The 12,200-nt window shown below is 31.8% G+C and overlaps 2 protein-coding genes across 2 annotated transcripts in view; one reads left to right on the top strand and one right to left on the bottom strand.

Annotated features, from left to right (window-relative positions):
* Positions 1 to 7,615, top strand: part of LOC143235600 (uncharacterized) — a 93,213-nt gene extending 85,598 nt beyond the window's left edge. The window contains exons 39-41 of the mRNA XM_076473837.1: positions 3,339 to 3,428; positions 6,562 to 6,639; positions 7,022 to 7,615. Coding sequence (XP_076329952.1) covers positions 3,339 to 3,428; positions 6,562 to 6,639; positions 7,022 to 7,209 — 356 coding nt within the window. The 3' untranslated portion in view covers positions 7,210 to 7,615. The remainder of the gene's footprint in view (positions 1 to 3,338; positions 3,429 to 6,561; positions 6,640 to 7,021) is intronic.
* Positions 7,616 to 11,114: 3,499 nt separating this feature from the next.
* LOC143235400 (uncharacterized) overlaps positions 11,115 to 12,200 on the bottom strand; it is a 28,742-nt gene continuing 27,656 nt past the window's right edge. Inside the window, 2 exon segments of the mRNA XM_076473535.1 lie at positions 11,115 to 11,411; positions 11,723 to 11,818. Coding sequence (XP_076329650.1) covers positions 11,735 to 11,818 — 84 coding nt within the window. The 3' untranslated portion in view covers positions 11,115 to 11,411; positions 11,723 to 11,734.

Raw genomic sequence — 12,200 nt, 5'->3', positions numbered from 1 at the left:
GTGACCAACAATGCCACTAGAAATCACAATTAAAATGATAATAGTACTAATACTATACTTTGATTTCATGTTCAATCATTCCAGTATAGTCCATTGACCAACAGTACCACCAGGATTGCAATTACAACAATAACAGTGTGGATACTAATAAAGCTAACAACTTTTTAACTGAGAGATAAACGTTTCTTACATGGAAGACTGAAAGAGATGACTGTATGTTAATGTATTTGCAAACACTAATTTTTCTGAGAATTACTCTGGTTATTTTCCATGACTCCCTTCCTTTAGCTCAGTTGGTATAGCATTAATCTGGCCTGCAAATGGTCCAAAGTTCAACAGCTGTTCACCAATAATGAGATTACTACAGCTTCATGAAATCCAAAGTAGCCTATAATCAAATTGCTTGGTTACTCTCTAATGCTACATTTGTTTTTTGGGTTCACACCTTTAAAGCTTTAGCTTGAAGTAATATTACTTATGCTTATCTTATTCATGTAGGTTTAGTCACTTCAGAAAAAGCAAAGGTAAAGAATAAAAAAATTTGATGTAGAAAGTTGTATGTCTTAATGCTTGTGCATTAGTTCCCTTAAATGTGTTATCTAGATCACAGGTAAAGAATACAATACATGATCAGAAAACTTGGACTTAATGTTTTGACAAGAAAGCTGTTATTATGTTCCTTGTTTTAATATTTGAATTATGATTAATATCCTTCAGATCCAGACATTTATAACAAATCAAATTAAAGAATAAAAATTGTATGTTTTCATTAGGCTAGTAATAATATTCAAAATGAATATTTAAGCATCGCCTAAACATGACCTTGTATTTTTGGATTAAAATCACTAAAACTATTTCATACTATCACTAGACACCTTACCTCCACCTCAAACTATGGTATGTATTGCCAAATACTTTATCTAAAGGAAAAGATTATGAATACCTCAGATGTCAAGAGTTTTTCTATAGACCTAGAAAACTTAGTTATACTACTAAGAATGTATTAAATGGATACAGTCTCAAAATTTTGTTTAAAAATCAGCTGCAATAATAAAAAAATTTAAAAGTGGATCACTATTTTCAGATTGGTGCTCGAATACTTTAGCTGGATACTTGAATAGTGGATCTAACCAGTTTGAAGTTAATATTAGGAAACTGTAGATTCACCAAAAAGATCTTCAAAATTGATCAATCCAATTTTGAGTAGTGCTATAAAGAAGGATTCACTTACACAAATTAAGATATTAGAAATGGATTTAATAGCTTTAAAGTTAGTGTTATAAAACTGTAGCTGCACCAATAAATATCTACTTCTTAGATCTAAATAGATTCAAGTTGTAATGAGAAGTATTCGGCTGCACAAATAGAGATCTTGGAAACTGATATTAACAGTTTCAGATTAGTGATGGAAGGCTTTAACTGCACTAATACAAAATAACTTTGAAACTAGTTGATTCTATTTTCATTCAGTTTCAAGAAGGCTCATCTGCAACCATCAAACTTAACAAGAACAAAAACTTGCACTTTGGTAGTCTTGAAATGGCAGTATTGTCTCATTAAACAAACATCAATATTATAATTTGGTAAGCTTAAAAACTGAACTTTTCTCTCATTAAATAAATATCAGTATCTTAACTTTGGTAGCCTTGAAATGGCACTCTTGTCTCATTAAAAAAGGGTCAATATCTTCTTTTGGTAGTCTTGAAATCAATTTCTTGGCATTAGACATGGGCCAATACCTTTATTGTGTTAATTAGTACAAGTCAGTATTTTATTTTTTTTTAGCATACACATTACTATCATGACCAGACTAAAGGAATTTGATTTGAATTTGTTAGTTATCTTTGATCTTTGTCATCTCTCAAATTACTGACTTTTTATGTACTGATCATTGCTGATGGGGCCACATACATTATATTGAGTAATTTTATGTTTTTTGCTGACATAAGACTCAAGGTTAAGAATAAAAGCATTGGATAAAATAACTCAATCTCTATTTAAAATACATAGAGAAATATAACAGTACTTAGATTTTTCCCAAGATTGTTGATATTATATATTTTGTTATTCATGTGGTATTGCACAAAATCATAGACCCCCAATCATTTGTGTGCATAAATAGTTTTTTTTTTTTTAAAGTGTTTAAATCTGATTTTCACCACATAACTAGTTCTTGAATTAAACTGAAAACATTAGTAACAGCATAAATGTTTTGTTAGTAAGACAGGTAACCATAAACATATTGGCAAAAAGGGAGTATTGATAGACACAAGTTTTCTGGTGACCATCATATTAGTAGAAAGGGAGTATTGGTAAACATATCAATTTTCTGGTGGGTGACTATCATATTGGTAAAAAGAAAGTATTAGTAGACACATCAGTTTGCTGGTGACCATCATACTAACAGAAAGGGAGTACCGGTAGACACAGCACTTTCTTGGTGACCATATTTATGGTAAGGGGGTACTGGTAGACGCATCAGTTTTCTGGTGATCATCATATTGGTAGAAAGGGAATATTGGTAGATGCATCAAATTCCTAGTGGGTGACCATCATATTGACAGAAAGGGAGTACTGATAGACACAGCAATTTCTTGATGACCATCATATTAGTACAAAAGAAGTATTGGTAGACACAGCAGTTTCTTAGTAACCATGCATACTGGTAGGCATAAATATATAGTTATGCGATAACCATGCATACATGTTATACTATATGTTACGTAAAAATAAAGAGTCAGCACATAAGACAGTTTTTTATCTCAGTGAATGTAATAAAGAAAAAAAAGATCCAGTAAATAAGAGAGTTTCTTAGCTCAATAAATGTAGTCATAAAACAGATAAAGTATATGAAACAGTTTCTTAACCCAGTGAGTGAGTGGTAATGTGATTGTAATATATTAAGTTATGCAGTACTTTGTGCTACTACAATTGTTATAAAGATTAACAGTTTCATAAGCACAAATTAAGTAAGGAAAACAATTCAAATTTGCAAAAACATTAATTTAACTACCCAATCAGTTTCCATATATTGTGTGCATCATTTTCAAAAGATAAACTGTATATGCGTACAGTATACCTTTGAAAATCACACATGTAGTATGTCAAAATTAATTGGGTAATAAAAAAGATATTTTCAAATTATTTTCTTTACATAAATTGAGATTATAAAGCTGTTAATCTTTATAACAAACTTAACTTGTTGTGAAGTACAAAAATACACAGTAGATTATCTGTGCTTTGCTTGCCACAGGTATCAAAACTTTAATCTGAGTGAAAAATCTATTATGAAATACTTTTCTAACACAGTAAACATCTGTTGTTGTTTTTTGTGTAAGGGGATCCTGGCGTGATGGGTCTTCCAGGTGAAAGAGGGTACATGGGTATGCCAGGACATCCAGGTCCTCCAGGACTGTCAGGGCCTAAAGGTAAAAAAAAACCCATAAGTATCACAAATAAGAAGTTTCAGAAGTATTTAAGTATTTATATCAGTAAAAGGTTTTCCTTTTATGTGCATTTTCAAATAGTAGATTTTGTGTAATATAATTACCAATCAATGGCTTGGGCAGTTGTTTTGATTAAAGCAAATGAATGTTGACTCAGTTGCAAGAAGTTATGTTGGAAGTTTTGGTAATAAAAACACTCAACACAAAATACTTGTTATGTATTAATACATTATTGTAGATAACATTCCACATATTTGAAGGAATACTGCTGCAACTTTAATAGCAACAGATCATACCAAGAATATAGTAAAGAACAACTGTTAGTATACTGAGAGGTATTAAAAACACAACAATGCACATACAGTTAAACAATTTTAATATGCTAGGTTAAACCTGTTTTGAATGTATATATCATAAAATCGTCATGTTTTTGCACTACACAATATTCAAATTTCATTAGAAACTGCACGTAAACAGCTTAATCAGGATTTCAACGTCTAGAACACTAGTAATGGGTATGTCCTCCATTCGCTGCTAGAAGAGCCTGGATCCTGCGTGGCATAGATGTCACGAGATTGTCAATCTGCCTCTGGGGGATGATGTCCTACTCAGCCATAAGTGCTGCATGTAGTTCAGGGAGAGAGCTGGGAGCAGGATACCGATGACAGATGAGCTGATCCAGAATGTCCCAGAGATGCTCAATGGGATTCATATTACGCAAATATGGAGGACAGTCCAGAATATTCACATTGTTCTCATTCAAACAATTTGTACAAACTCTTTCCATGTGCAAACATGCATTGTTGTGCATGAAGATGCACCTCAAAGTGTGCCGGGACCCTGGCTGCTGTCATCCCTGTTATTAGCATTCCAATCTCTTAACCTCTGCTTTCTTGTGTCAGCCGTGGCTTCTTTCTTTGTGGTGAAATTAAACTTAAAACCCAGCATTTTATCGGCTGAAGGAACAGGGTGTACTACATACAAAAGTTTTTCCATATTCTCACATTATGTATAACAGCAAGGGATGGGTAAGTTTTGACCCGTTTAAATACTGACACGTGATCACACTGATTAAAATGATCTGAACTTCTGAATTGTTTTCAAAGAATACTCATGATTAAAACTCAGGCATGTTTGCACTGTTATTGCTCAACCTGTATGTAACAACTCATTTTATTACTTGTTGCATTTCTAATGCTGCTCAGTACAGTTTTGTTTAGTATAATATAGTTGAGAATATCTATCATTTGGGTTTGGTATCATATTGTCAGTAGGATTAGTATCACATAGTACAACTGATAGTACAACCATCAGTTAGGTTTAATATCATATAGTAAAGAACAACTATCAGTTGGATTTAGTATCATATAATGAGGAAGAACTATTAGTTTAATTGATTATCATATAGTCAGAAAGAAATATCATTTTAGTTTAGTATCGTACAGTCAGAAACAAGTATCAGTTGAGTGTAATATATTATAGTGAGGAATACATGTGAGCTTTGTTTAATATAAAATACTCAGGAAGTAGTATTTAGTTTAGAATCATGTAATCAGGAACGACTATCAGTTTAGTGTAGTATCATAGAGTCAGGAACAACTATCAATTTAGTGTAGTATCATAGAGTCAGGAACAACTGTCAGTTTAGTGTAGTATCATATAATCGGGAACAACTGTCAGTTTAGTGTAGTATCATATAATCGGGAACAACTGTCAGTTTAGTGTAGTATCATATAATCGGGAACAACTGTCAGTTTAGTGTAGTACCATAGAGTCAGGAACAACTGTCAGTTTAGTGTAGTACCATAGAGTCAGGAACAACTGTCAGTTTAGTGTAGTACCATAGAGTCAGGAACAACTGTCAGTTTCGTGTAGTATCATAGAGCCAGGAACAACTATCAGTTTAGTGTAGTATCATAGAGTCAGGAACAACTATCAGTTTAGTGTAGTATCATAGAGTCAGGAACAACTATCAGTTTAGTGTAGTATCATAGAGTCAGGAACAACTATCAGTTAAGTGTGGCCCGGCATGGCCAAGCTTGTTAAGGCGTACGACTCATAATCTGAGGGTCGCGGGTTTGCATCCCTGTCGCGCCAAACATGCTCACCCTTTCAGCTGTGGGGGCATTATAATGTGATGGTCAATCCCACTATTCATTGGTAAAAGAGTAGCCCAAGAGTTGGCGGTGGATGGTGATGACTAGCTGCCTTCCCTCTAGTCTTACACTGCTAAATTAGAGATGGCTAGCACAGATAGCCCTTGTGTAGCTTTGTGCAAAATTCCAAAACAAACAAACAGTTTAGTGTAGTATCATAGAGTCAGAAACAACTATTAGTTTAGTGTAGTATCATAGAGTCAGGAACAATTGTCAGTTTAGTGTAGTACCATAGAGTCAGGAACAACTATCAGTTTAGTGTAGTATCATAGAGTCAGGAACAACTATCAGTTTAGTGTAGTATCATAGAGTCAGGAACAACTATCAGTTAAGTGTGGCCCGGCATGGCCAAGCTTGTTAAGCGTACTCATAATCTGAGTCAGGGTTCGCATCCCTGTCGCCAAACATGCTCACCCTTTCAGCTGTGGGGCATTATAATGTGATGGTCAATCCCACTATTCATTGGTAGAGTAGCCCAAGAGTTGGCGGTGGATGGTGATGACTAGCTGCCTTCCCTCTAGTCTTACACTGCTAAATTAGAGATGGCTAGCACAGATAGCCCTTGTGTAGCTTTGTGCAAAATTCCAAAACAAACAAACAGTTTAGTGTAGTATCATAGAGTCAGAAACAACTATTAGTTTAGTGTAGTATCATAGAGTCAGGAACGACTGTCAGTTTAGTGTAGTATCATGGAGTGAGGAACAACTGTCAGTTTAGTGTAGTATCATGGAGTGAGGAACAACTGTCAGTTTAGTGTAGTATCATGGAATCAGGAACAACTATCAGTTTAGTGTAGTATCATATAATCAGGAACAACTATTAACTTGGTTTCTTGGTTCATTATTTCTAATCACAAATATGTTTTATTTTTAAAATAATCTTAGTTAAGATAATCATATGATGAGTCTTTCAGGATAATTCAATTATATAACGTTTTAACAACTGCTTTCCTGATTAAGGAAGTCGAGGTGAGAAAGGAGATCGTGGTCCAGAAGGAGTTGGTGTTGAAGGTCCAATGGGATTGCGAGGTTTACCAGGTCAGAAAATTTAGTCTTTTATTTAACTCTCAAATATAGAATATACACTTCAAAATGAATATTCTAGGAGTTAGAGAAGCAATATCAAAGGATTGTTTTGTAAAAAACAAAAGTTTAACCATTTTATGTAGAATCACACTTTTGTGACAAATGAAAATCATTTAAAAACTGTCGTTTTTGCTTAATTGAAAAGCATTGTTAATGGACTACATCAGGACTTGATGAAGATCTGCACAAGTAGATCAAAATATCCAAAACTTACTAACAGATGCATCTACTAACAATGATTTTCAGTTATTGTTTGTTTAGCATCTCATTTCAATTTAATTTTTCTCTTTTATTTCTTTAATGACTAAGAAAGCCTCTTCACTTAAATTTCTAGGCCCACCAGGTCTACCAGGTGTTGGAGTTCCTGGCCGTACTGGAGAAAGGGGCTCTCCAGGAAGGCATGGATTACCAGGTGTGCGAGGTCCGCCTGGACCTCAGGGTACACCAGGGTATTGTGAGCTGTGTCATTATCAAGGATCTTTCCATCAGTTACATATTTCTCAGGATATGAAAGGGCCTTAACAACACAACAAAGTATAGGTTTAAAATTACACCACTGTCTCCAAGATGTTTGATCTTCCTTCATCTAACTGTATTATTGATGGTATAAATAATTCCCGTTTATGAGGGTTCAGAAAATAAACTTGTGAAACAATATAAAGTTAAAAGAAAAATCTGGTCAAAATGTTGAAGTCATTCAGTATGAGATCCACACTTAGAGAGTAAGTTCTCAACAACCAGTGCAATGAAAAGGTTTGAAGGAAAGTAACAGTAAAACAAGATCCTTTTATATATATCATACAATGGGACTGTACATTTAAAGCACATGTAACACTTGTGAGTTTATTTATGTAAGTATACCCTTATTTTTATAATTGTATTGTTACCAACTGGTATAGTGTATGAATTGTGTTAAAAGTGTTGACTAGATGTTAAAAGGTTTGAGTATGTGAAATCATTGAAAATTAATTACATCATTCTCAGGAACCTTCAGGTAGTTTTTTGTCATACAACTAAATTTGTTTTTATTTTTATATTAGTAATATGAATGCTGTTTTGTTTATGACTAAGAAGTAAGAAACACTCCCTGTTATTCATTATGCCATGAATGAGCATTACTTGAACAGAGTATGTGGTAAAAAGTTGCCTGATAACCAGATAAATAATTTAGTCAGATTATCAGATTTTTTTGTGCTTGAGAACTGATATTTTACATGGCTTTTATGTCTGGATTACTAAACAAAAGTACCAACAATAGCATAAACTCATTCCTGTGCATATTTAAATGTTACAGAAGTATATTATTTAACATAATTTATCCATTAATTTACTTAAAACTTTTTTTATCTTGTCACATCACTTTATATATTTATGTGCAAAAAATTACATATGCATTTTAACACTTCAAATACTCAATATAAACGTAGCCAACATTGTCTCATTTAAAAACGTTTTTACGTATTATGGGAAACATTGGTCTAGTATATTGTAATGATAGATGTTTATCATCATTACATCCATCTGATATGCTATATTTGAAAATTAACTATTTCTTGAGACCATAATATCTCTTTTAGACTGCTCAGAAAACTAACACTTGTTTTACTTCATCTTAATATTTATGTATCATTTCTAGTGACATTCACTAGAGTTTATTGTAATGAATATTTAAATTAGTATAAATGAGATAGTAGAAAACAGCATCTAAATGTCTTTTTATACTTTTATTTCTAACATGACTTCTTGTTTGTAATTAAAAGAGAAGGAAATATTGCTTCTTTTAATTATTATCTTTTAGTGTGTTTTTTAAAGTCCTACAATTTTTGCTTGTTATAAAAAAATTAAAAACAAACTATATTAATATTCTTTTGTATATGATGATGTGTGTGTTACTATTTGTTCCAAATTTGTTACTATTTATTAGTTTTAACTACATGTTAAAGCACATAGAAAATACAAACAACTTTTACTTTACAAGTCACAATAATGCAAGAAACTATGCTAGTACACAAAAAACCAACACACCATGTACGTTTTTTTTACATCTGTGTCTCGACTGGATGTATCTGCAGGAGCTCTTACACTTCAAGTGATGCAATCAATACCAATTAAGTTATTTAATTTATCTGTCAGAACTGGGAACAGACTGTTTGAATCAAATACTGCATAAGTTTGTATTGTTTTGTCTATCACCACTAACAATAAGATATTTGGTTACCTATATGATCATGGTGAAATCTTAGTAGGACCTGTAATACCACTAATGTAATTATTAATAATATTGGAATTTTTTTAGTAATATAAAAGTAAGAGAGTAACTATGGTAATAATATTGGTGTATATCCACTATTACAAGTTCTTAACAAAAGGAAGCAAGATTTTACTTCAGGAAAATAATACTCCAGTAGCTTTTTAAAACCAGAGAATATGGAATACTGGGGAAGTAACCATGGTAGTACTGTTCCAGGTCAAGTTAGCATTGTTGTTTTATATCCACTATTATAAAACACAATAACTGCAGTTTTTGGTTTTCTTTTCCACATTTTTATGTATACTGGTTTTACAATATTTTGCTGGCTTTTAGCATTTAAATTTTATCCACTACTGTAGTTTATCAAAAAAAATAGAAAATACCCTTTGCAATAGTATTTAACATAACTTGGTACTGATGCAAACACTTAGTAAAGGTAATAACAATTTTCTAATTATTTTGTACCAGAATATAATGTGAAAGAGAAAATCTTTTTAATTGATTTTCAAAACCAAAGGATTTTTTATCTCCTTTACAATTCTTGTTGATTTAGTTTCCTGAACAAATTGGTGTGTGTGTTATTTCTTACAAGTTCATTACTCTATTTCATTGATTGCTGACTAAACTATAACGTGTTATACTCCCTAAGGTGCTTAAATAAAACGTGTATCTATAGTGTTCATGAAAGTCCTCTGCTGTCTGCTTAAAAGTGATTGTCAGGTTTTACGTATTGGAAAGGATTATTTAAACACCTAGAACTTGTTGACAATAAAGTTCAACAATAAACAAACATACAATTCACTTGTTTTAAAACATACACATAAATATTTGTTATGCTATTAGTTACCACAGTTGTAGCCAGAGCTTTAAGTAATTGTCCTTCTTTCATCAAAGTCCATATAGGCTAGTTCTCTTACTTTTATATAGTGCTTTAGACAATGTTTGTTGCAAGTATTGTACTACAAACATGCTGGTAAACCCAACCCATTTGTGTTGTCAAAACTGGGAAAAGTATACTGCCAAGCTGCTAATGGTAAAATAAACATAGGAAATAGATGTGAAAAGATTAGAAAGTAAAAATTATCAGAAAATTTACTTTGGAATTTTGTGGTCCTTCCTGAAAAGTCCCAAAAGTACTATTAATTTTGTTTCAAGTTTCTAAGTCACTTGCTAGTATTATAATAACTAAAGAAAATAAGTGTGAAAAGGTGGCAATTATAAACACTGATCAAAAGTGTTTTTTTTTTAACTACAAAACTACACATTTTATTTTGCAATTTTTTCTTTCTTCTAGGGTTCAACAAAACTTTATGAAGTTTGTGATTTGTAAGATCAGATATTTGAAATAGTGAGGAAACAGCATTCCACATAAAAAAAAAGGAAAAGGGAACATTGTTCCCACACAACTGCAACTAGACTAATAATTAAAATTTTATAGAGTATGAGAATGCTGTATATTCCACCAGTGAAGTAATCCATAGTATACATTACTTCCATATACAACTAGGTTAATAATTAAAATAATATTCTCAAAATAAGATATATACACAAACCTGATGCTTTGATCCTTTCTAAATGGATTCAAGGTCCATAGACCTTCTTGGTAATATGGGCACTTTTCAAATTTTCCAACTCCTTAGGGTTCCATACTAAGATTTTCTAGGGATCTCAATCCCTGACAATAACAGTTATGGATACACTGATTACTTTATGCCTTTATAAAACAGTTGAATTAAATATTCAGAAGTACTTGTAAATGTCAACTGATTTTTCTCATATTTCTTGCAATATTATTATAGGTAACATGCCTGTTACCTATTTCCAGATGAACTATAAAATCATTGTTAAGGCCGTATATTTATGCTTTAAAATGAGATTTTCCAGCAACAAATAAAAAGAAAAAAAAACTTTAAGCTTGCTCCATATTATAACCCATTTTTATAAAATTCATGAAATAAAATAATACTGACGTTTTTACCTTATTAAATAAAGTTTTGCTAAATTTCAACAGCTAAAACTTTGTTCATTTATCTGACACAACGTAGTTGTTTTTACATTATTTTACTGATATATTTTAGCACTGAGGAATCAGAGGCTGCAAACAACCTTGTTTCATTAAACAAATAAATGAGTTAACAACTTTAAAATTAAATGAAAGTCTTTGAGACTTACAAAATGCAGTTTTTGAAAATGTAGTTTTTATTACATAGAACTAACAAAATACTGTTTTATTACCAAATATTTTGGTGCACATGTAGGCACGTATATCTATAATAGATAATTATGTGATACAAACTTTACTGCTCTCATTATTTTTCTGAAGATATGATATTATGACTCCAAGACTATAGAATTCCTTAATTCTGGATTGCCATTTTATTTCTGATAATTTGAAACTAGTTTAAACATCCTTTTGAATTATTTAATATTGATATTTGTCAGCAATCTCTTCAGTTTTCCAAAGCAGAATGGCCTGTAAAACAAAAACAAATGTTATCAGCATTCAGAGAATTAATTTTAATAGCTATCTTAGAGATAGTTCAACTTAATTTCTGTTCTTAAGTATGTGTATACCTTGTTTTAAGAATTATTCACATTACTAGTGGAGAAAGCCAGTCTCTGTATATCATAGCTTCAATCTTCTCCTGAAATTATTCCACTTCACTGGTAATAATGGGTTATGATTTGATCCAGGTCAAAGGTTCAAGCTTATGACATTCTCTGAATTTGTTCCACTGACATACAAACAAAAAAACACTACACAGGTTAAGATAAAGTATTTACCTGAGTTATTAATCACAAGTAATGGTTCAGCATTGCTTCCCAGTGTTCCTGGTGTCCAGACTGAACTTTTGGCTCTCCATGTTTAAACACATATTCCTGTATTAATAAAAACAGCATTTAGGTCCACCACCGTAATTTACAATTAAAGGAAGCTTACACTGGAGCAAACTCTACAAAATACATATACAGAATTCTTTAGGCCTAAAAATTTTTTTTCATAGATTTTCACATCAAAGGAAATAGTAAAAAACAGCAACATCACACTTCTAATAACAAACTTAGTAAAATTGAGGCTTACACAAACATGAATACACAAGAACTAAATGAATTGTATAAAAGGAGGTATAAAATGTGTTTTGAGTTATAGTTGTTTATAGAAATAGAACATAACCTACAAAACAGTAAGGATATATATTCTAAAAGATTTAACTTCACTTATAACTCATAAACAGTATCTGCATAGAGATGGTAACTCGTA

Source organism: Tachypleus tridentatus, chromosome 12, assembly GCF_004210375.1.
Source record: "Tachypleus tridentatus isolate NWPU-2018 chromosome 12, ASM421037v1, whole genome shotgun sequence".
Taxonomy (NCBI): Eukaryota; Metazoa; Arthropoda; class Merostomata; order Xiphosura; family Limulidae; genus Tachypleus; species Tachypleus tridentatus.
Note: the sequence above shows the minus strand (reverse complement) of the source record. Positions and strands in the feature narration are given on the sequence as shown.